At 50.9% G+C, this 25545-nt stretch overlaps 1 protein-coding gene across 1 annotated transcript in view; it reads right to left on the bottom strand.

Moving 5' to 3' along the window:
- The window catches only part of LOC135040595 (transcription factor E2F4-like), a 101825-nt gene extending 98563 nt beyond the window's left edge, over positions 1-3262 (bottom strand). Inside the window, 3 exon segments of the mRNA XM_063954837.1 lie at positions 897-1006; positions 3065-3091; positions 3093-3262. Coding sequence (XP_063810907.1) covers positions 897-1006; positions 3065-3091; positions 3093-3188 — 233 coding nt within the window. The 5' untranslated portion in view covers positions 3189-3262.
- Positions 3263-25545: the final 22283 nt, after the last annotated feature.

Below are 25545 nucleotides of genomic sequence, written 5' to 3'. Positions count from 1 at the left end.
CCTCCCACTGTGTCACCGTACACTGGTAGTACACCCTCCCACTGTGTCACCGTACACTGGTAGTATACCCTCCCACTGTCACCGTACACTGGTAGTATACCCTCCCACTGTGTCACCGTACACTGGTAGTATACCCTCCCACTGTGTCACCGTACACTGGTAGTACACCCTCCCACTGTGTCACCGTACACTGGTAGTACACCCTCCCACTGTGTCACCGTACACTGGTAGTACACCCTCCCACTGTGTCACCCTGTCACAGTACACAGGTAGTACACCCTCCCACTGTGTCACCGTACACTGGTAGTATACCCTCCCACTGTCACCGTACACTGGGAGTATACCCTCCCACTGTGTCACCGTACACTGGTAGTACACCCTCCCACTGTGTCACCGTACACTGGTAGTACACCCTCCCACTGTGTCACCGTACACTGGTAGTACACCCTCCCACTGTGTCACCGTACACTGGTAGTACACCCTCCCACTGTGTCACCGTACACTGGTAGTACACCCTCCCACTGTGTCACCGTACACTGGTAGTACACCCTCCCACTGTGTCACCGTACACTGGTAGTACACCCTCCCACTGTGTCACCGTACACTGGTAGTACACCCTCCCACTGTGTCACCGTACACTGGTAGTACACCCTCCCACTGTGTCACCGTACACTGGTAGTACACCCTCCCACTGTGTCACCCTGTCACCGTACGCAGGTAGTACACCCTCCCACTGTGTCACCGTACACTGGTAGTACACCCTCCCACTGTGTCACCCTGTCACCGTACACAGGTAGTACACCCTCCCACTGTGTCACCCTGTCACTGTACACAGGTAGTACACCCTCCCACTGTATCACCCTGTCACCGTACACTGGAGTGACGCCAATCCTTACTTCCACTGAATACTGTTCTTGGATTTTTTCTCAATAAGTCCAATTCCTTCCAGAACGTTGGTGATGTCATAGATGCGCCTCTTCTGTCTGACAGCCAAAGTGTCTGCAGCCTGGGGGTACAGCACCACGTGTTACACTGCCTGACTACCAACGACGGGAGGCACAGGGAGCGGCGCACTGGATAATAGGGGGGGCAGAGGGAGCGGCGCACTGGATAATAGGGGGGCAGAGGTAGCGGCGCATTGGATAATAGGGGGGGCAGAGGGAGCGGCGCACTGGATAATAGGGGGGCAGAGGGAGCGATGCATTGGATAATAGGGGGGGGGGCAGAGGGAGCGGCGCATTGGATAATAGGGGGGGGGCAGAGGGAGCGGCGCATTGGATAATAGGGGGGGCAGAGGGAGCGGCGCACTGGATAATAGGGGGGGCAGAGGGAGCGGCGCACTGGATAATAGGGGGGGCAGAGGGAGCGGCGCACTGGATAATAGGGGGGGCAGAGGGAGCGACGCATTGGATAATAGGGGGGGGGGCAGAGGGAGCGGCGCATTGGATAATAGGGGGGGGGGGCAGAGGGAGCGGCGCATTGGATAATAGGGGGGGGCAGAGGGAGCGGCGCATTGGATAATAGGGGGGGGCAGAGGGAGCGGCGCATTGGATAATAGCGGGGGGGCAGAGGGAGCGGCGCATTGGATAATAGCGGGGCAGAGGGAGCGGCGCATTGGATAATAGGGGGGCAGAGGGAGCGGCGCATTGGATAATAGGGGGGCAGAAGGAGCGGCGCATTGGATAATAGGGGGGCAGAGGGAGCGGCGCATTGGATAATAGCGGGGCAGAGGGAGCGGCGCATTGGATAATAGCGGGGCAGAGGGAGCGGCGCATAGGATAATAGCGGGGCAGAGGGAGCGGCGCATTGGATAATAGCGGGGCAGAAGGAGCGGCGCATTGGATAATAGCGGGGCAGAAGGAGCGGCGCATTGGATAATAGCGGGGCAGAAGGAGCGGCGCATTGGATAATAGGGGGGCAGAGGGAGCGGCGCATTGGATAATAGGGGGGCACAGAAGGCAGTGTAGGGGCAGAGGGGTCAGAGGTATAGGGGGCAGCGCAGAGGTATAGTGGGGGCACAGAAGGCAGTGTAGGGTTATGGGGGGGCACAGGGGTCAGCAGGGGTATGGAGGGCACAGGGGGGCAGCATAGAGGTATGGGGGCAGCACAGGGGTAGAGGGTAGCACGAGGGCAAAGCAGGGGTATAGGGCATAGAGGGGCACAGGGAAGGGGATCGGTATGAAATACCTCCAATCAAAATCCCGACATGGACAAAATCCCGACATTTAAAATACCGACAAGCGGTTTTTGTTGTTTTTGTGTGTGTATGTCGACATAAGTCAACATGGACATATAAAGTGTACCGCGTCCCTTGCATGGCGAGCGTTCGGCACACTATTATATTCCCCCTCCAGGTCCACTGGGATGATGAAGTATGAACAAGTCGGTTACAATGAAAAAAACCATGAAAAACGCATGTCGATATTTAAATGTCGGTATTTTGTCCATGTCGGGATTTTGACCATCGGTCAATTGGTGTCGGGACTTTGAACGTCGGGATTTTAGATTGGAGGTAAACTGACTGCATCCCCAGGGAAGCAGCACAGAGGTATAGCTGGGCACAGGGAAGCAGCACAGAGGTATAGCTGGGCACAGGGAAGCAGCACAGAGGGGTACAGGGCGCACAGCAGGGGTATAGGGGGGTACAGGGCGCACAGCAGGGGTATAGGGGGGTACAGGGCGCACAGCAGGGGGTATAGGGGGGGTACAGGGCGCACAGCAGGGGTATAGGGGGGTACAGGGCGCACAGCAGGGGTATAGGGGGGTACAGGGCGCACAGCAGGGGTATAGGGGGGTACAGGGCGCACAGCAGGGGTATAGGGGGGTACAGGGCGCACAGCAGGGGTATAGGGGGGTACAGGGCGCACAGCAGGGGTATAGGGGGGTACAGGGCGCACAGCAAGGGCATAGGGGGGTACAGGGCGCACAGCAAGGGCATAGGGGGGTACAGGGCGCACAGCAAGGGTATAGGGGGGTACAGGGCGCACAGCAGGGGTACAGGGGCGCACAGCAGGAGTATAGGGGGGGTACAGGGGGCACAGCAGGGGTATAGGGGGGCAGTTACCGCCTTCAGGTCCAGCACTCCATCCTCCCGCCTCCTGCAGCAGAGACACGAACTTGCTGGTCAGCAGCCCCAGACTCTTCTCATGCCGGCTCGGTGTCACCGGGAGCTGTGAGGGGTCCGCCATGACAGCACAGCGAGGCCGGGGGCGGAGGCCACCGGTCACACGGTCCAACCGCGGCCGTTACTTCCGCAATGCATGCCGGGAGTGGGCGTGGCCTATAGGAAAGTTGTGAGGGATCGTGTATAAAGCTCCGGCCCTCACTGATAGTGTGTGAGGGAGCGTGTGTAATGTGCTGACCATGACTGATAGTGTGTGAGGGAGCGTGTGTAATGTGCGGACCCTGACTGATAGTGTGTGAGGGAGCGTGTGTAATGTGCTGACCATGACTGATAGTGTGTGAGGGCGCGTGTGTAATGTGCGGACCCTGACTGATAGTGTGTGAGGGGAGCGTGTGTAATGTGCTGACCATGACTGATAGTGTGTGAGGGAGCGTGTGTAATGTGCGGACCCTGACTGATAGTGTGTGAGGGAGCGGTGTGTAATGTGCTGACCATGACTGATAGTGTGTGAGGGAGCGTGTGTAATGTGCGGACCCTGACTGATAGTGTGTGAGGGAGCGTGTGTAATGTGCTGACCATGACTGATAGTGTGTGAGGGAGCGTGTGTAATGTGCGGACCCTGACTGATAGTGTGCGAGGGAGCGTGTGTAATGTGCGGACCCTGACTGATAGTGTGTGAGGGAGCGTGTGTAAAGCTCTGACCCTGACTGATAGTGTGTGAGGGAGCGTGTGTAATGTGCTGACCATGACTGATAGTGTGTGAGGGAGCGTGTGTAAAGCTCTGACCCTGACTGATAGTGTGTGAGGGAGCGTGTGTAAAGCTCTGACCCTGACTGATAGTGTGTGAGGGAGCGTGTGTAATGTGCTGACCATGACTGATAGTGTGTGAGGGAGCGTGTGTAAAGCTCTGACCCTGACTGATAGTGTGTGAGGGAGCGTGTGTAATGTGCTGACCATGACTGATAGTGTGTGAGGGAGCGTGTGTAAAGCTCTGACCCTGACTGATAGTGTGTGAGGGAGCGTGTGTAAAGCTCTGACCCTGACTGATAGTGTGTGAGGGCGCGTGTGTAATGTGCGGACCCTGACTGATAGTGTGCGAGGGAGCGTGTGTAATGTGCTGACCATGACTGATAGTGTGTGAGGGAGCGTGTGTAAAGCTCTGACCCTGACTGATCGTGTGTGAGGGAGCGTGTGTAATGTGCTGACCATGACTGATAGTGTGTGAGGGAGCGTGTGTAAAGCTCTGACCCTGACTGATAGTGTGTGAGGGAGCGTGTGTAATGTGCTGACCATAACTGATAGTGTGTGAGGGAGCGTGTGTAAACCTCTGACCCTGACTGATAGTGTGTGAGGGAGCGTGTGTAAAGCTCTGACCCTGACTGATAGTGTGTGAGGGAGCGTGTGTAATGTGCTGACCATGACTGATAGTGTGTGAGGGAGCGTGTTTAAAGCTCTGACCATGACTGATAGTGTGTGAGGGAGCGTGTGTAAAGCTCTGACCCTGACTGATAGTGTGTGAGGGAGCGTGTGTAATGTGCTGACCATGACTGATAGTGTGTGAGGGAGCGTGTTTAAAGCTCTGACCATGACTGATAGTGTGTGAGGGAGCGTGTGTAATGGGGTGTAGTATGGCTGACCGGCGGTCAGCTTACCGACGCCGGGATCCCGGCGGAGAGGGGCGAGTGCAGCAAGCCCCTTGCGGGCTCGCTGCGCTCGCCACGCTGCAAGCTTGGTGGCGACCTGCGGTCGCCACGGGTTCTATTCCCACTCTATGGGTGTCGTGGACACCCACGAAATAGTCCCTGTTGGTCGGCATGCCGACCATCGGGAAAGTGAGCCGTCGGGCTCATGGAGGAGGTCATGTGACTGTCGGTCAGCTGACCAGCGGTCACATGAATACCACCCGTGTAATGTGCTGACCATGACTGATAGTGTGTGAGGGAGCGTGTGTAATGTGCTGACCATGACTGATAGTGTGTGAGGGAGCGTGTGTAATGTGCTGACCATGACGGATAGTGTGTGAGGGAGCGTGTGTAATGTGCGGACCCTGGCGGATAGTGTGTGAGGGAGCGTGTGTAAAGCTCTGACCCTGACTGATAGTGTGTGAGGGAGTGTGTGTAATGTGCTGACCATGACTGATAGTGTCTGAGGGAGCGTGTGTAATGTGCGGACCCTGACTGATAGTGTGTGAGGGAGCGTGTGTAATGTGCTGACCCTGACTGATAGTGTGTGAGGTAGCGTGTGTAATGTGCGGACCCTGACTGATAGTGTGTGAGGGAGCGTGTGTAATGTGCTGACCATGACTGATAGTGTGTGAGGGAGCGTGTGTAATGTGCGGACCCTGACTGATAGTGTGTGAGGGAGCGTGTGTAAAGCTCTGACCCTGACTGATAGTGTGTGAGGGAGCGTGTGTAATGTGCTGACCATGACTGATAGTGTGTGAGGGAGCGTGTTTAAAGCTCTGACCATGACTGATAGTGTGTGAGGGAGCGTGTGTAATGGGGTGTAGTATGGCTGACCGGCGGTCAGCTTACCGACGCCGGGATCCCGGCGGAGAGGGGCGAGTGCAGCAAGCCCCTTGCGGGCTCGCTGCGCTCGCCACGCTGCAAGCTTGGTGGCGACCTGCGGTCGCCACGGGTTCTATTCCCACTCTATGGGTGTCGTGGACACCCACGAGTGGAAATAGTCCCTGTTGGTCGGCATGCCGACCATCGGGAAAGTGAGCCGTCGGGCTCATGGAGGAGGTCATGTGACTGTCGGTCAGCTGACCAGCGGTCACATGAATACCACCCGTGTAATGTGCTGACCATGACTGATAGTGTGTGAGGGAGCGTGTGTAATGTGCTGACCATGACTGATAGTGTGTGAGGGAGCGTGTGTAATGTGCTGACCATGACGGATAGTGTGTGAGGGAGCGTGTGTAATGTGCGGACCCTGGCGGATAGTGTGTGAGGGAGCGTGTGTAAAGCTCTGACCCTGACTGATAGTGTGTGAGGGAGTGTGTGTAATGTGCTGACCATGACTGATAGTGTCTGAGGGAGCGTGTGTAATGTGCGGACCCTGACTGATAGTGTGTGAGGGAGCGTGTGTAATGTGCTGACCCTGACTGATAGTGTGTGAGGTAGCGTGTGTAATGTGCGGACCCTGACTGATAGTGTGTGAGGGAGCGTGTGTAATGTGCTGACCATGACTGATAGTGTGTGAGGGAGCGTGTGTAATGTGCGGACCCTGACTGATAGTGTGTGAGGGAGCGTGTGTAAAGCGCTGACCATGACTGATAGTGTGTGAGGGAGCGTGTGTAAAGCTCTGACCCTGACTGATAGCGTGTGAGGGAGCGTGTGTAATGTGCTCACCATGACTGATAGTGTGTGAGGGAGCGTGTGTAATGTGCGGACCCTGACTGATAGTGTGTGAGGGAGCGTGTGTAATGTGCTGACCATGACTGATAGTGTGTGAGGGAGCGTGTGTAATGTGCTGACCCTGACTGATAGTGTGTGAGGGAGCGTGTGTAATGTGCTGACCATGACTGATAGTGTGTGAGGGAGCGTGTCTCCCTGCAGTGTGGGAATGAGGGGAGAGAAGTCAGACCTACTTCTTCTGAGTTAAGGGCTCTGCTTCTTGGCTACAGGACACCGTTAGCTCCTGAGGGTCTGATCGCTAGGTACGCCTAGATGCTCATTCCCAGAGCCGGCCGTCACCCCCCTCACAGAGCCAGAAGTCAGAAGTCGGGTGGGTAGAAGAAGATCAGAAGATTTCAGTGATGGCTTTTGAGGTACCGTGCAGCGGCCGCGCTGCGCTGCCATACTCCCACATACAAAACGGCACTGCAGGGTACAGGGGGGGGCGCCCTGGGCAGCATAAAACCTCACTAGCAACTGGCACAAGAGTATACAGTGCCTGGGCACTAAATACAGACCCCCGCCAGTATAAATATATAAAAATTAGCGGGACTGAAGCGTGCCATTGAGGGGGCGTGGCTTAGCCCTCACAGCTCTGACCAGCGCCATTTTTTCTTCACAGCTGCAGAGACGCTGAGCCTGGCCTCCCACACTGCTGTACAAGTAACAGGGTGCAAGACGGGGGGGGGGGGGCCACAAGAGATTTGGTGCTGTTTTATTGATATTAAAAGCGCTAACAGGTCTGGGCAGTATTTCTCTGACGTCCTAGTGGATGCTGGGAACTCCGTAAGGACCATGGGGAATAGCGGCTCCGCAGGAGACTGGGCACATCTAAAGAAAGCTTTAGGACTAGCTGGTGTGCACTGGCTCCTCCCCCTATGACCCTCCTCCAAGCCTCAGTTAGATTTCTGTGCCCGACGAGAAGGGTGCACACTAGGGGCTCTCCTGAGCTCTTTGTGAAAGTTTTAGTTTAGGTTTATTATTTTCAGTGAGACCTGCTGGCAACAGGCTCACTGCATCGTGGGACTAAGGGGAGAAGAAACGGACTCACCTGCGTGCAGAGTGGATCGGGTTTCTTAGGCTACTGGACATTAGCTCCAGAGGGACGATCACAGGTTCAGCCTGGATGGGTCCCGGAGCCGCGCCGCCGGCCCCCTTACAGAGCCAGAAGAGCGAAGAGGTCCGGTGAAATCGGCGGCAGAAGACGATCCTGTCTTCAGATAAGGTAGCGCACAGCACCGCAGCTGTGCGCCATTGCTCTCAGCACACTTCACACTCCGGTCACTGAGGGTGCAGGGCGCTGGGGGGGCAGCGCCCTGAGACGCAATAAATCGATAAAACCTTATATGGCTAAAATAAATGCATCACATATAACTCCTGGGCTATATGGATGCATTTAACCCCTGCCAAAACATATAGAAAAACGGATGATAAGGACGCCGAGAAAGGGGCGGAGCCTATCTCCTCAGCACACTGGCGCCATTTTCCCTCACAGCTCAGTTGGAGGGAAGCTCCCTGGCTCTCCCCTGCAGTCACTACACTACAGAAAGGGGTTAAAAAAGAGAGGGGGGCACAAATTAGGCGCAGTATAAACAATACAGCAGCTATAAAGGGAAAAACACTTATATAAGGTTATCCCTGTATATATATAGCGCTCTGGTGTGTGCTGGCAAACTCTCCCTCTGTCTCCCCAAAGGGCTAGTGGGGTCCTGTCCTCTATCAGAGCATTCCCTGTGTGTGTGCTGTGTGTCGGTACTTTTGTGTCGACATGTATGAGGAGAAAAATGATGTGGAGACGGAGTAGAGTGTCTGTAATAGTGTTGTCACCCCCTAGGGGTCGACACCTGAGTGGATGTACTGTTGAAATTGCGTGACAGTGTCAGCTTTGTATAAAAGACAGTGGTTGACATGAGACAGCCGGCTACTCAGCTTGTGCATGTCCAGATGTCTCATACAGGGGCTCTAAAGCGCCCGTTACCTCAGATACAGACGCCGACACGGATACTGGCTCCTGTGTCGACGTGAAGAGACAACCGTGATTTCCAATAGGGCCACACATTGCATGATTGAGGCAATGGAAAATGTTTACACTTTTCTGATAATATGAATACCACCAAAAAAGGGGTATTATGTTTGGTGAGGAAAAACTTCCTATAGTTTTCCTGAATCTGAAAAATAAAATGAGGTGTGTGATGATGCGTGGGTTTTCCTCCGATAACAATTGATAATTCTAAAAAGTTATTGGCAGTATACCTTTTCCCGCCAGAGGTTAGGGTGCGTTGGGAAACACCCCCTACAGGGGATAAGGCGCTCACACGCTTGTAAGAACAAGGGCTCTACCCTCTCTTGAGATGGCCGCCCTTAAGGATCCTGCTGATAAAAAGCAGGAGGGTATCCTAAAATGTATTTACACACATACTGGTGTTATACTGCGACCAGCAATCGCCTCAGCCTGGATGTGCAGTGCTGGGTGGCGTGGTCGGATTCCCTGACTGGAAATATTGATATCCTAGATAAGGACAGTATATTATTGCCTATAGAGCAATTAAAAGATGCTTTTCTATATATGCATGATGCACAGCGGAATATTTGCCGACTGGCATCAAGTATAAGTGCTTTGTATTCTACCAGTAAAGTGGTCAGGGATTCCAAACGGCATTTGGAAGTATTGCCTTAAAAAAGGGGATGTACCCTAGGTCGCCTCTCAAAATAAGACGCCGTATTATCAGGCGCAGTCCTGGTTGGCAAGCGGACAAAAGGGTTCCTCTTTTCTGCTCGTGACAGAGGGAGAGGAAAATGGCTGCAGAGATCAGCCAGTTCCCAGGAACAGAAACCCTTTTCCGCCGCTGCCAAGCCCTCAGTATGACGCTAGGGCTTTACAAGTTCAGGCACGGTGGGGGCCCGTTCTCAGTGAATTTCAGTGCGCAGTGGGCTCACTCGCAAGTAGACCCCTGGATCCTTCAGGTAATATTTCAGGGGTACAAATTGGAATTCGAGACGTATTCCCCTCGCCGTTTCCAAAAAGTCTGTTTTACCGACGTCTCCCGCTGTCAGGGAGGCAGTTTTGGAAGCCATTCACAAGCTGTATTCCCAGCAGGTGATAATTAAGGTACCCCTCCTGCAACAGGGAACGGGGTATTATTCCACACTATTGTGGTACCGAAGCCAGACGGCTCGGTGAGACCGATTTTAAAATCTAAAATCTTTGAACACTTACATACAGAGGTTCAAATTCAAAATTGAGTCACTCAGAGCAGTGATTGCAAACCTGGAAGAAGGGGACTACATGATGTCTCGGGACATCAAGGATGCTTACCTTCATGTCAAAATTTACCCTTCTCACCAAAGGTATCTCAGGTTATGGTACAGAACTGTCACTATCAGTTCAGACGCTGCCGTAGGGATGGTCCACGGCACCCCGGGTCTTTACTGAAGTAATGACCGAAATGATGATATTCCTTCAAAGGAAGGGAATTTTAGTTATCCTTTACTTGGACGATTCCCTGATAAGGGTAAGATCCAGAGAACAGTTGGAGGTCGGTGTAGCACTATCTCAGGTAGTGTTGCGGCAGCACGAGTGGATTCTCAATATTCCAAAATCGCAGCTGGTTCCGACGACTTGTCTTCTGTTCCTAGGGATGATCCTGGACACAGTCCAGAAAGAAGGTGTTTCTCCCGGAGGAGAAAGCCAGGGAGTTATCCGAGCTAGTCACGAACCTCCTAAAACCGAACCAAGTCTCAGTGCATCAATGCACAAGGGTTCTGGGTAAAAATGGTGGCTTCCTACGAAGCAATCCCATTCGGCAGATTCCACACAAGAACTTTCCAGTGGAACCTACTGGACAAATGGTCCGGGTCGCATCTTCAGATGCATCAGCGGATAACCCTGTCACCAAGGACAAGGGTGTCCCTCCTGTGGTGGTTGCAGAGTGCTCATCTTCTAGAGGGCCGCAGATTCGGCATTCAGGACTGGGTCCTGGTGACCACGGATGCCAGCCTGCGAGGCTGGGGAGCAGTCACACAGGGAAGAAATATCCAGGGCTTATGGTCAAGCCTGGAGACAAAAATATCCTGGAACTAAGGGCCATTTACAATGCCCTAAGTCAAGCAAAGCCTCTGCTTCAGGGTCAACCGGTATTGATCCAGTCGGACAACATCACGGCTGTCGCCCACGTAAACAGACAGGGCGGCACAAGAAGCAGGAGGGCAATGGCAGAAGCTGCAAGGATTCTCTGCTGGGCGGAAAATCATGTGATAGCACTGTCAGCAGTGTTCATTCCGGGAGCGGACAACTGGGAAGCAGACTTCCTCAGCAGACACGACCTCCACCCGGGGGAGTGGGGACTTCACCCAGAAGTCTTCCAACTGATTGTAAACCGTTGGGAAAAACCAAAGGTGGACATGATGGCGTCCCGTCTTAACAAGAAACTGGACAGATATTGCGCAAGGTCAAGGGACCCTCAGGCAATAGCGGTGGACGCTCTGGTGACACCGTGGGTGTACCAGTCAGTGTATGTGTTCCCTCCTCTGCCTCTCATACCAAAAGTACTGAGAATCATAAGAAGGAGAGGAGTAAGAACGATACTCGTGGTTCCGGATTGGCCAAGAAGGACTTGGTACCCGGAACTTCAAGAGATGCTCACGGAAGACCCGTGGCCTCTACCTCTAAGAAAGGACCTGCTCCAGCAGGGGCCTTGTCTGTTCCAAGACTTACCGCGGCTGCGTTTGACGGCATGGCGGTTGAACGCCGGATCCTGAAGGAAAAAGGCATTCCAGATGAAGTCATCCCTACCCTGGTCAAAGCCAGGAAGGATGTAAGCGCAAAACATTATCACCGCATTTGGCGAAAATATGTTGCGTGATGTGAGGCCAAGAAGGCCCCTACAGAGGAATTTCAACTAGGTCGTTTCCTCCATTTCCTGCAGACAGGACTGTCTATGGGCCTAAAATTAGGGTCCATTAAGGTTCAAATTTCGGCCCTGTCGATTTTCTTCCAGAAAGAACTGGCTTCAGTACCTGAAGTTCAGACATTTGTAAAAGGGGTACTGCATATACAACCTCCTTTTGTGCCTCCAGTGGCACCTTGGGATCTCAATGTTGTTTTGAGGTTCCTTAAGTCACATTGGTTGAACCACTCACCACTGTGGACTTAAAATATCATCTCACATGGAAGGTGACGATGCTGTTAGCCCTGGCTTCAACCAGGCGTGTGTCAGAATTGGCGGCTTTTATCATATAAAAGCCCTTACTTAATTTTTCATTCTGACAGGGCAGAATTGAGGACTCGTCCTCAATTTCTCCCTAAGGTGGTTTCTGCTTTTCACATGAACCAACCTACTGTGGTGCCTGCGGCTACTAGGGACTTGGAGGACTCCAAGTTACTTGACGTTGTCAGGGCCCTGAAAATATGTTTCCAGGACGGCTGGAGTCAGAAAATCTGACTCGCTGTTTATCCTGTATGCACCCAACAAGCTGGGTGCTCCTGCTTCTAAGCAGACTATTGCTCGTTGGATTTGTAGTACAATTCAGCTTGCACATTCTGTGGCAGGCCTGCCACAGCCAAAATCTGTAAAAGCCCATTCCACAAGGAAAGTGGGCTCATCTTGGGCGGCTGCCTGAGGGGTCTCGGCTTTACAACTTTGCCGAGCAGCTACTTGGTCAGGGGCAAACACGTTTGCTAAATTCTACAAATTTGATACCCTGGCTAAGGAGGACCTGGAGTTCTCTCATTCGGTGCTGCAGAGTCATCCGCACTCTCCCGCCCGTTTGGGAGCTTTGGTATAATCCCCATGGTCCTTACGGAGTTCCCAGCATCCACTAGGACGTCAGAGAAAATAAGATTTTACTTACCGATAAATCTATTTCTCGTAGTCCGTAGTGGATGCTGGGCGCCCATCCCAAGTGCGGATTGTCTGCAATACTTGTACATAGTTATTGTTAACTAAATCGGGTTATTGTTGTTGTGAGCCATCTTTTCAGAGGCTCCTTCGTTGTTATCATACTGTTAACTGGGTTCAGATCACAAGTTGTACGGTGTGATTGGTGTGGCTGGTATGAGTCTTACCCGGGATTCAATATCCTTCCTTATTATGTACGCTCGTCCGGGCACAGTATCCTAACTGAGGCTTGGAGGAGGGTCATAGGGGGAGGAGCCAGTGCACACCAGCTAGTCCTAAAGCTTTCTTTAGATGTGCCCAGTCTCCTGCGGAGCCGCTATTCCCCATGGTCCTTACGGAGTTCCCAGCATCCACTACGGACTACGAGAAATAGATTTATCGGTAAGTAAAATCTTATTATTACTTGCTTCAGAACCGGGACAGGCGCTGGGTTGTGAGCTAGCGGAACTCCCTCTGTGTTTCTCTAACAGGCTTTGCTGTGGGCCTGTCCCCTATAGCCCAGTGTTTGTGGGTGTCGGTACGCGTGTGTCGACATGTCTGAGGCTGAGTGCTCTTCCCAGGAGGAGGCTGGAGTGGGGACAGAAAAGGCTGTGGGAGTGACCGTGTCGGCACCGCCGACAGCTGATTGGGTAAATGTTTTGAGTGTTTTGAATGCTAATGTGGCTCAATTGAATAAAAGATTGGATAAATCTGAGTCTCAGAACCAGGCATGGAGGATGCATTATCACAAGTTCAGACCCCCTCGGGGTGACAGAAGCGTTCATTTACCCAGATAGCAGATACTGATACCGATTGAATCCTAAACTGGCTAAGAGCATTCAGTACATGATTGTGGCGATAAAAGAAGTATTACATATCACGGAAGACCTTGCTGTTCCTGATACTAGGGTCTGTATGTATAAAGGAAAGAAACCTGAGGTAACGTTTCCTCCCTCTCATAAACTGAACACTCTTTTTGAAAAAGTTTGGGAAAATCCTGACAAGAAGTTACAGGTTCCCAAAAGAATTCCAGTGGCATATCCGTTCCCCCTGGGGATAGGGAAAAGTGGGAGTCAACTCCCACGGTGGACAAAGCTCTATTGCGTCTGTCCAAAAAGGTGGCGCTTCCGTCTCCTGACATGGCAGCCCTAAAGGATCCTGCGGATAGTAAGCAGGAATATACACTAAAATCCATTTATGTCACTACAGGTGCGCTGCTCAGGCCTGCCGTTGCATCGGCATGGGTGAGAAGTGATATTGAAAAGTGGGCAGATAACTTGTCATCTGAGATAGATTCCCTGGACAGGGAAAGCATTCTTTTGACACTGGGTCATATCAGGGACGTTGCAGCCTATCTAAAGGAAGCTGCGAGGGATATTGGCCTTTTGGGATCAAGGGCCAATGCCATGGCAGTCTCGGCTAGGAGGGCATTGTGGATTCATCAATGAAATGCTGATGCTGACTCTAAGAAAGCTATGGAGTCTCTACCGTATAAAGGTGGTGTCTTGTTCGGTGACGGCCTCGCTGACCTGGTATCTACGGCTACCGCAGGTAAGTCATCGTTTCTACCTTATGTCCCTGCACAACAAAAGAACACGCCACACTATCAGGTGCAGTCCTTTCGGCCCAATAAATACAAAAAAGGACGAGGGTCTTCCTTCCTTGCTGCAAGAGGAAGGGGAAAAAGGTCACAGGCAAGTTCCCAAGAGCAGAAGTCCTCCCCGGCTTCTACCAAATCCACCGCGGGAGTCCGCACCGGTGGGGGCACGTCTCCGACTCTTCAGTCAGGTCTGGGTTCGCTCGGCCCTGGATCCTTGGGTACAACATAGAAATCCATCTAACCTCATAAATATCACGTCTCCCATCCCCCTCCAAATCACTAAAATGTGCCTTATTGAATGCACGCTCTGTTTGTAACAAATTAACATCCATCCATGACCTCTTCATATCTCACAACTTTAATCTGCTGGCTATAACAGAAACATGGCTCACACAATCAGACACTGCCTCCCCTGCTGCACTGTCACATGGTGGTTTCCACTTCTCACACACATCTAGGCCTAATAATAGTAAAGGTGGTGGGGTCGGAATCTTACTGTCACAGTTTTTCACATACACTGTTCTACCTCAGGTTCCATCACTCGCATTCACATCATTTGAAGTTCACTCTATCAGGATTTTCACCCCCTTCTCTCTGCATGTTGCAGCTATCTATCGCCCTCCTGGGCAACCTAAACAACAATTTCTAGAAGATTTCTCTGCCTGGCTCCCACACTTCTTATCCTCTGACATCTCCACTATCATTATGGGTGATTTCAATATAGCTCTTGACAGTCTCTCTAACCTCCTCTCTTGGCCTAACCCAATGGTCCGACTCCTCTACTCACCATGAGGGCCACTGCCTTGATCTTGTGTTCACCAGGCTCTGCTCAGTTTCCGAATTCACTAACACTCCTTTCCCTCTCTCTGATCACAACCTGATCACCTTCACAATCTCTTCTATTACTTTAAATTCTAGGACACTAAAACCAAGCAAGCCTCCTCTAACCCGCAGAAATACTAACAATATACATTTTCAACAACTTTCCACTTCTCTGCAACAACTGCTCTCACCAATCTCTACATTTACTACACCTGACAATGCTGTATCACACCTGCACCAGACCCTAGAGAGTGCCCTTGATGAAGTGGCTCCAGCTACCCATCACACTCCACGTAGGCTTAGATGCCAACCATGGCACTCTAAATCAACAAGACACCTACAAAAACTGTCACGTAAGGTAGAACGTCAGTGGCGGAAATCTCAAAATCCAAGTGACTTTCTCACATATAAGACTACCTACCACTCCTATCGTCAGGCCCTGGACACTGCCAAACAAACATATTTCCAATCTCTCATCTCTTATCATGCCAACAACCCCAAACGGCTTTTTAATACATTTAAATCACTTCTTTACCCTCCCTCACCTCCCCCACTAGCCACTATCCGTGCACAAGATCTTGCTTCCTACTTCAAGGATAAGATTGATAAAATCCGAGATGAAATGGTATGCTCTAACTCAGCCAGTGACCTGCTCAATTCCCTACCTGAACCCTCTGGCACTTTCTCTTCATTTGATCCCACAAGTGAAGATGAAGTATCAACACTCTTTTCATCCTCCTACTCCACTACCTCTCCTCTTGATCCTATACCCTCACAGGTCAGTAAAACTTTGTCTCCTGTGCTTATCCCAACCTTAACTAAAATCTGTAATCTCTCTCTCTCTACTGGTATCTTTCCCTCTCTGTTTAAACATGCAGTCATTACTCCCATTCTAAAAAAACACAACTCTGACCCAAACACACTCTCTAACTACCGTCCCATTTCTCAGCTACCCAGTCCCTCCAAGCTACTTGAGAGGCTTGCCTACACTCGCCTTACACACTTTCTTAACTCGCACAACTTATTGGATCCACTTCAGTCAGGCTTTCGTGCCCAACACTCCACAGAGACGGCACTGACCAAAGTAGTGAATGATCTGGTCACTGCTAGATCAAAAGGCCATTACACACTACTTATTCTTCTAGATCTCTCTGCTGCTTTTGACACTGTTGACCACTCTCTTCTCATACAAACACTACAATCCCTAGGTCTTCAGGACACAGCCCTTTCTTGGTTCTCATCCTACCTATCTAATCGCTCTTTCAGTGTTCGCTTCTCTGATTCTACCTCCTCTTCTCTACCTCTATCAGTTGGAGTACCGCAAGGCTCAGTCTTAGGTCCTCTGCTTTTCTCAATCTATACCTCCTCTCTTGGTAAACTAATCAGCTCCTTTGGATTTCAGTATCATTTGTATGCTGATGATACTCAAATGTACCTATCCTCCCCAGATTTTTCACCACCAGTATTGGCTCGTGTCACTGGATGCCTGTCTGCCATTTCATCTTGGATGTCATTTTGCCACCTCAAACTCAACATTTCCAAAACCGAATTAATTATTTTCCCACCAGCTAAGAGTAGTTACCAACCTGATATCTCTATAACTGTTGACAATGCAACTATCCACCCCACCCCACAAGCTAGTAGCCTAGGTGTCACCCTTGACTCTGAACTGTCCTTTGTTCCACACATTCAATCTGTCTCTAAATCATGTTACATGCACCTCAAAAACATATCCAAAATACGCCCTTATCTTACACAAGACACTGCAAAAACTCTAATCCATGCCCTCATCATCTCCCGCATTGATTATTGTAATAGTCTCCTTACTGGTCTTCCCAAACATAGGCTATCACCACTTCAATCCATTTTAAATGCAGCTGCGAGGCTAATCTTCCTCGCAAGACGTTCTTCATCTGCTGATCCGCTCTGTCAGTCCCTCCATTGGTTACCGGTATTCTACCGTGTCAAATATAAAATACTTTTACTGACATACAAGGCTATTAACCAAACTGCACCATCATACATCTCCTCACTCATCTCAAAATATCTCCCTACCAGACCTCTCCGCTCTGCACAAGATCTGCGTCTCTCATCCACATGTATTACCTGTTCCCACTCAAAATTACAGGACTTTACCCGGGCTTCACCCACTCTGTGGAATGCACTCCCACGCACAATAAGACTCTCCTCTAGTCTCCAAACCTTTAAACGTTCTCTGAAAACTCATCTCTTCAGACAAGCCTACCAAATTTCAGACCCACACACATAACCTTCACAGCTTCCCTATCAAGTTACATCCCCTCTGTACAGTCCACATAAACTCACATTTTGTCTTCCAACATTGCTGGGTGATCATATCATAGACAACCCATTAAGAACCTAGCAACCTGGGGAACCATTATGTGACAGGTAGCATCTATCCTTGTGTATCAATGCCTATTTCTCTGACGTCCTAGTGGATGCTGGGAACTCCGTAAGGACCATGGGGAATAGACGGGCTCCGCAGGAGACTGGGCACTCTAAAGAAAAGATTAGGTACTATCTGGTGTGCACTGGCTCCTCCCTCTATGCCCCTCCTCCAGACCTCAGTTAGAATCTGTGCCTGGCCAGAGCTGGGTGCTCCTAGTGGGCTCTCCTGAGCTTACTAGTAAAGAAAGTATTTATTAGATTTTTTATTTTCAGTGAGCTTCTGCTGGCAACAGACTCACTGCTATGTGGGACTAAGGGGAGAGAAGCAAACCCACCTGCTTGCAGCTAGCTTGTGCTTCTTAGGCTACTGGACACCATTAGCTCCAGAGGGTTCGAACACAGGCACCTGTCCTCGATCGTCCGTTCCCGGAGCCGCGCCGCCGTCCCCCTCGCAGAGCCAGAAGAACAGAAGCTTGAAGACGACGAAATCGGCGGCAGAACTCCTGTCTTCATTTAAGGTAGCGCACAGCACCGCAGCTGTGCGCCATTGCTCCCAGCACACTTACACACTCCGGTCACTGTAGGGTGCAGGGCGCTGGGGGGGGCGCCCTGGGCAGCAATTGAAGTACCTTTTGGCAATAAAAATACATATATACAGTCTGGCACTGTATATATGTAAAAAACCCCGCCATTTTTTTACACAGAAAGCGGGACAGAAGCCCGCCACTGAGGGGGCGGGGCCTTCTTCCTCAGCACACCAGCGCCATTTTCTCTTCAGAGCTCTGCTGGAAGCAGCTCCCCAGGCTCTCCCCTGCAGTATCCAGGTACAAGAAGGGTAAAAAAGAGAGGGGGGGGACACATAAATTTAGGCGCAAATAAAACATATAAGGCAGCTATTGGGTAATCACTTATTATAAGTGAAAATCCCTGTGTTATATAGCGCTGTGGTGTGTGCTGGCATACTCTCTCTCTGTCTCCCCAAAGGACTTTGTGGGGTCCTGTCCTCAGTCTGAGCATTCCCTGTGTGTGTGCGGTGTGTCGGTACGGCTGTGTCGACATGTTTGATGAGGAGGGTTACGTGGAGGCGGAGCAAGGGCAGATAAGTGTGGTGTCGCCCCCGTCGGGGCCGACACCTGATTGGATGGATATGTGGAAGGTCTTAAACGACAATGTAAGCTCCTTACATAAAAGGTTTGATGACGCTGCAGCCTTGGGACAGCCGGGGTCTCAGCCCGCGCCTGCCCAGGCAACTCAGAAACCGTCAGGGGCTCATAAACGCCCTCTATCTCAGATGGTTGACACAGATGTCGACACGGAGTCCGACTCAAGTGTCGACGATGATGAGGCATATTTACAGTCTAAAATGACCAAGGCCATCCGATACATGATTATTGCAATAAAAGATGTATTACACATTTCTGAGATTAACCCTGTTAATACCAAGAGGGTTTATATGTTTGGGGAGAAAAAGCAGCCAGTGACTTTTCCCCCATCTGATGAATTAAATGAATTATGTGAAGAAGCGTGGAGTTCCCCTGATAATAAACTACTGATGGCGTACCCTTTCCCGCCAACGGACAGGTTACGTTGGGAAACATCCCCTAGGGTGGACAAGGCGCTGACACGCTTATCTAAAAAGGTGGCCCTGCCGTCTCAGGATACGGCCGCCCTAAAGGAGCCTGCGGATAGAAAGCAGGAAGCTATACTGAAGTCAGTGTATACACATTCTGGTACTCTACTGAGACCTGCTATTGCTTCAGCCTGGATGTGTAGTGCTGTAGCAGCATGGACAGATACTCTGTCAGATGACATAGATTCCCACGACAGGGATACTGTTTTGCTAACCCTGGGCCATATAAAAGACGTTGTCTTATATATGCGGGATGCTCAGAGGGACATTTGCCTGCTGGGCTCTAGAATTAATGCTATGTCCATTTCTGCCAGGAGGGTCTTATGGACTCGGCAATGGACAGGAGATGCCGATTCTAAAAAACACATGGAGGTTTTGCCTTATAAGGGTGAGGAATTGTTTGGGGACGGTCTATCGGACCTCGTGTCCACAGCGACAGCTGGAAAGTCGACTTTCTTGCCTCAGGTTTCCTCACAGCCTAAGAAAGCACCGTATTATCAAATGCAGTCCTTTCGTTCTCAGAAAGGCAAGAGGGTCAGGGGCGCATCCTTTCTTGCCAGAGGCAGAGGTAGAGGTAAGAAGCTGCACCATGCAGCCAGTTCCCAGGAACAAAAGTCCTCCCCTGCTTCCACTAAGTCCACCGCATGACGTTGGGGCTCCACAGGCGGAGCCAGGTGCGGTGGGGGCGCGTCTCCGAAATTTCAGCAACCAGTGGGTTTGCTCACAGGTGGATCTCTGGGCTGTACAAATTGTATCTCAGGGATACAAGCTGGAATTCGAAGCGACTCCCCCCCGCCGTTACCTCAAATCAGCCTTGCCAGCTTCCCCTATGGAAAGGGAGGTAGTACTGGCGGCAATTCACAAGCTGTACCTCCAGCAAGTGATTATCAGGGTCCCCCTCCTTCAACAGGGAAGGGGTTACTATTCCACAATGTTTGTGGTACCGAAACCGGACGGTTCGGTGAGACCCATTCTGAATTTAAAATCCTTGAACACTTATATAAAGAAATTCAAGTTCAAAATGGAATCGCTCAGAGCGATTATTGTAAGCCTGGAAGAGGGGGATTTTATGGTGTCGCTGGACATCAAGGATGCTTACTTGCATGTCCCCATTTACCCACTTCACCAGGAGTACCTCAGGTTTGTGGTACAGGACTGTCATTACCAGTTCCAGACGTTGCTGTCCACGGCACCAATGATATTTACCAAGGTAATGGCCGAAATGATGATACTCCTTCGGAAGAAGGGAGTTATAGTTATCCCGTACTTGGACGATCTCCTCATAAAGGCGAGGTCCAGAGAGCAGTTGTTGATCAGCGTAGCACTCTCTCAGGAAGTGTTGCAACAGCACGGCTGGATTCTGAATGTTCCAAAGTCGCAGCTGATTCCTACGACGCGTCTGCTTTTCCTGGGCATGATTCTGGACACAGAACAGAAGAAGGCCCAGGAATTAGCATCTCTGGTCAGGGACCTCCTGAAACCAAAACAGGTATCGGTGCATCACTGCACGCGAGTCCTGGGAAAGATGGTGGCTTCATACGAAGCCATTCCCTTCGGCAGGTTCCATGCAAGGATCTTTCAGTGGGATCTGTTGGACAAGTGGTCCGGATCCCATCTTCAGATGCATCGGCTGATCACCCTGTCCCCAAGGGCCAGGGTGTCTCTTCTGTGGTGGCTGCAGAGTGCTCACCTTCTCGAGGGCCGCAGGTTCGGCATACAGGACTGGGTCCTGGTGACCACGGATGCAAGCCTCCGAGGGTGGGGGGCAGTCACACAGGGAAGAAACTTCCAAGGGCAGTGGTCAAGTCTGGAGACTTCTCTACACATAAATATACTGGAACTAAGGGCCATTTACAACGCCCTGAGTCAAGCAGAGCCCCTGCTTCGAAACCGGCCAGTGCTGATTCAGTCAGACAACATCACGGCGGTCGCCCATGTAAACCGCCAGGGCGGCACAAGAAGCAGGATGGCAATGGCGGAAGCCACAAAGATTCTTCGGTGGGCGGAGAATCACGTGCAAGCACTGTCAGCAGTGTTCATTCCGGGAGTGGACAACTGGGAAGCAGACTTCCTCAGCAGACACGACCTCCACCCGGGAGAGTGGGGACTTCATCAAGAAGTCTTCACACACATTGCAAAGCGATGGGAACTGCCACAGGTGGACATGATGGCGTCCCGCTTCAACAAAAAGCGAAAAAGATATTGCGCCAGGTCAAGGGACCCTCAGGCGATAGCTGTGGACGCCCTAGTGACACCGTGGGTGTACCAGTCGGTATATGTGTTTCCTCCTCTTCCTCTCATACCCAAGGTACTGAGAATAGTAAGAAAGAGAGGAATAAGAACAATACTCATTGTTCCGGATTGGCCAAGAAGGACTTGGTACCCGGAACTGCAAGAAATGCGCACAGAGGAACCATGGCCTCTGCCTCTCAGACAGGACCTGCTGCAACAAGGGCCCTGTCTGTTCCAAGACTTACCGCGGCTGCGTTTGGCGGCATGGCGGTTGAACGCCGGATCCTAGCGGAAAAAGGCATTCCGGATGAAGTTATTCCTACGCTGATAAAGGCTAGGAAGGACGTGACAGCAAAGCATTATCACCGTATATGGCAAAAATATGTTGCTTGGTGTGAGGCCAGGACGGCCCCTACATAGGAATTCCAGCTGGGTCGATTCCTGCAGTCAAGGGTGACTATGGGCCTAAAATTGGGGTCCATAAAGGTCCAGATTTCGGCCCTATCCATTTTCTTTCAAAAAGAACTGGCTTCACTGCCTGAGGTTCAGACGTTTGTTAAGGGAGTGCTGCATATTCAGCCCCCTTTTGTGCCACCAGTGGCACCCTGGGATCTTAACGTTGTGTTGGATTTCCTGAAATCCCACTGGTTTGAGCCACTTAAGACCGTGGAACTAAAGTATCTCACGTGGAAAGTGGTCATGCTGTTGGCCTTAGCATCGGCTAGGCCTGTGTCGGAATTGGCGGCTTTGTCATGTAAAAGCCCATATCTGATCTTCCATATGGACAGGGCAGAATTGAGGACTCGTCCCCAATTTCTCCCAAAGGTGGTATCATCGTTTCATTTGAACCAACCTATTGTGGTGCCTGCGGCTACTCGGGACTTGGAGGATTCCAAGTTGCTGGATGTAGTCAGGGCTTTGAAAATATATGTTTCCAGAACGGCTGGAGTCAGGAAGACTGACTCGCTGTTTATCTTGCATGCACCCAACAATCTGGGTGCTCCTGCTTCAAAGCAAACTATTGCTCGCTGGATCTGTAGCACGATTCAGGTGGCTCATTCTGCGGCTGGATTGCTGCATCCAAAATCAGTAAAAGCCCATTCCACAAGGAAGGTGGGCTCTTCTTGGGCGGCTGCCCGAGGGGTCTCGGCTTTACAGCCTTGCCGAGCGGCTACTTGGTCGGGTTCAAACACCTTTGCAAAGTTCTACAAGTTTGATACCCTGGCTGAGGAGGACCTTGTGTTTGCTCATTCGGTGCTGCAGAGTCATCCGCACTCTCCCGCCCGTTTGGGAGCTTTGGTATAATCCCCATGGTACTTACGGAGTTCCCAGCATCCACTAGGACGTCAGAGAAAATAAGAATTTACTCACCGGTAATTCTATTTCTCGTAGGCCGTAGTGGATGTAGGGCGCCCGTCCCAAGTGCGGACTTTCTGCAATACGTGTATATAGTTATTGCTTAAATAAGGGTTATTGTTATGAGCCATCCGTTGAGTGAGGCTCAGTTGTTGTTCATACTGTTAACTGGGTATAGTTATCACAAGTTGTACAGTGTGATTGGTGTGGCTGGTATGAGTCTTACCCTGGATTCCAAATCCTTTCCTTGTTCTGTCAGCTCTTCCGGGCACAGTTTCCCTAACTGAGGTCTGGAGGAGGGGCATAGAGGGAGGAGCCAGTGCACACCAGATAGTACCTAATCTTTTCTTTAGAGTGCCCAGTCTCCTGTGGAGCCCGTCTATTCCCCATGGTCCTTACGGAGTTCCCAGCATCCACTACGGACTACGAGAAATAGAATTACCGGTGAGTAAATTCTTATTTTCCCTATAGATTGTAAGCTTGCGAGCAGGGCCTTCCTACCTCTGTCTGTCTGTCTGTCTTTGCCCAGTTTTATTCTATAATTGTTGTTCTAATTGTAAAGCGCAACGGAATATGCTGCGCTATATAAGAAACTGCTAATAAATAAAATAAATAAATATTGGAAATCGTAGCCCAAGGGTACAAATTGGAGTTAAAATAATTCAAATTCAAGATGGAATCTCTCCGAGCAGTGATCTCCAGTCTGGAGGAGGGGGATTTTATGGTGTCGGTCGACATAAAGGATGCCTACTTACACGTCCCCATATATCCTCCACATCAGGCTCATCTGAGGTTTGCTGTTCAGGATTGTCATTACCTATTTCAGACGTTGCCGTTTGTTCTGTCCACGGCTCAGAGGATTTTCACCAAGGTTATGGCGGAAATTATGGTTCTCCTGCGCAAGCAGGGAATCACAATTATCCAGTACTTGGACGATCTCCTGATAAAGGCGAGATCCAAGGAGCAATTACTGAAAAACGTTACGCTCTCCCTGACAATTCTGCAACAACACGGTTGGCTCCTAAACTTGCCAAAATCGCAGTTGTTCCGACAACACGGCTGTCGTTCCTGGGTATGATTCTGGATACAGAATTACAGAGCGTATTTCTTCCGGTGGAAAAGGCTCTGGAAATACAGAACATGGTCAAACAGATTCTGAAACCGGCAAGAGTGTTGATTCTTCAATGCACTCGGTTGCTGGGGAAGATGGTGGCGGCCTACGAGGCCATTCAGTTTGGCAGGTTCCATGCCAGGGTATTTCAATGGGACCTGTTGGACAAGTGGTCCGGGTTTCACCTGCACATGCACCGGAAATTAATCCTATCTTCCAGGACCAGAATCTTTCTCCTGTGTTGGCTGCACAGTTCTCATCTCCTAGAGGGTCGCAGGTTCGGGATTCAGGATTGGATCCTGGTGACCACGGATGCAAGTCTCCGAGGCTGGGGAGCAGTCACACAGGGGGAAAATTTCCAGGGAAAATGGTCAAGCCAGGAAGCTTGTCTGCACATAAACATTCTGGAATTAAGGGCCATTTACAACGGCCTTCTACAAGTGGAACATCTTCTTCGCGGTCTGCCCGTCTTGATTCAGTCAGACAACATAACAGCAGTGGCGTACATAAACCGCCAGGGCGGAACAAAGAGCAGAGCGGCGATGGCGGAGGCCACAAAAGTTCTTTGCTGGGCGGAGAAACATGCAAGCGCTCTGTCAGCAGTCTTCATTCCGGGAGTGGACAACTGGGAAGCAGACTTCCTCAGCAGACACGATCTCCATCCAGGAGAGTGGGGTCTTCATCAAGAGGTATTTGCAGAAGTGACAAGTCGTTGGGGAATTCCTCAAATAGACATAATGGCGTCTCGCCTCAACAAGAAACTTCAGAGATATTGTTCCAGGTCGAGGGACCCTCAAGCAATAGCGGTGGACGCCCTGGTGACACCATGGGTGTTTCAGTCGGTCTATGTGTTCCCTCCACATCCAGCGAAGCATTACCACCGTATTTGGAGGAAATATGTGTCTTGGTGTGCATCCAAGAAGGCTCCTATGGAAGAATTTCAGCTGGGGCGTTTGCTCCATTTTCTGCAAGCAGGTGTGGATGCGGGCCTAAAGTTAGGCTCCATTAAAGTACAAATTTCGGCCTTATCAATTTTCTTTCAGAAAGAATTGGCCTCCCTTCCAGAAGTTCAGACTTTCGTGAAAGGCATGCTGCACATCCAACCTCCCTTTGTGCCCCCAGTGGCACCATGGGATCTTAATGTGGTGTTGCAGTTCCTGCAATCTCATTGGTTTGAACCTTTACGTAAGGTTGAGTTGAAATTCCTTACTTGGAAAGTAGTCATGCTGTTGGCCTTGGCATCCGCAAGGCGGGTGTCTGAATTGGCGGCTTCGTCTCACAAAAGCCCCTATTTAATCTTCCATGCAGATAGAGCGGAGTTGAGAACTCGTCAGCAATTTCTGCCAAAAGTGGTCTCATCGTTTCACGTGAACCAGCCTATTGTGGTGCCAGTGGCTACTGAAGCCTTGGCGGAATCGAAGTCTCTCGATGTGGTCGGAGCTTTGAAAATGTATGTCGCCAGAACGGCTCAGAGTAGGAAAACGGAAGCTCTGTTTGTCCTGTGGGCTCCCAACAAGATTGGGGCTCCTGCTTCCAAGCAGACTATTGCACGCTGGATCTGTAATACGATTCAGCAGGCTCATTCTACGGCGGGATTGCCGTTACCAAAATCGGTGAAGGCGCATTCTACCAGAAAGGTTGGCGCATCCTGGTCGGCTGCCCGAGGGGTCCCGGCATTACAGCTTTGCCGAGCAGCTACTTGGTCGGGATCAAACACCTTTGCGAAGTTTTACAAGTTTGATACCCTGGCTGATGAGGACCTCATGTTTGATCAATCGGTGCTGCAGAGTCATCCGCACTCTCCGGCTCGTTCTAGAGCTTTGGTATAAACCCCATGGTTCTTGAAGCATCCCCAGCATCCTCTAGGACGTATGAGAAAATAGGATTTTAATACCTACCGGTAAATCCTTTTCTCTTAGTGCGTAGAGGATGCTGGGCGCCCGTCCCAGTGCGGGCTGTATCTGCAGTTTGGTTATGGTTACACTCA

Source organism: Pseudophryne corroboree, unplaced genomic scaffold (assembly GCF_028390025.1).
Source record: "Pseudophryne corroboree isolate aPseCor3 unplaced genomic scaffold, aPseCor3.hap2 scaffold_749, whole genome shotgun sequence".
NCBI lineage: Eukaryota > Metazoa > Chordata > Amphibia > Anura > Myobatrachidae > Pseudophryne > Pseudophryne corroboree.
Note: the sequence above shows the minus strand (reverse complement) of the source record. Positions and strands in the feature narration are given on the sequence as shown.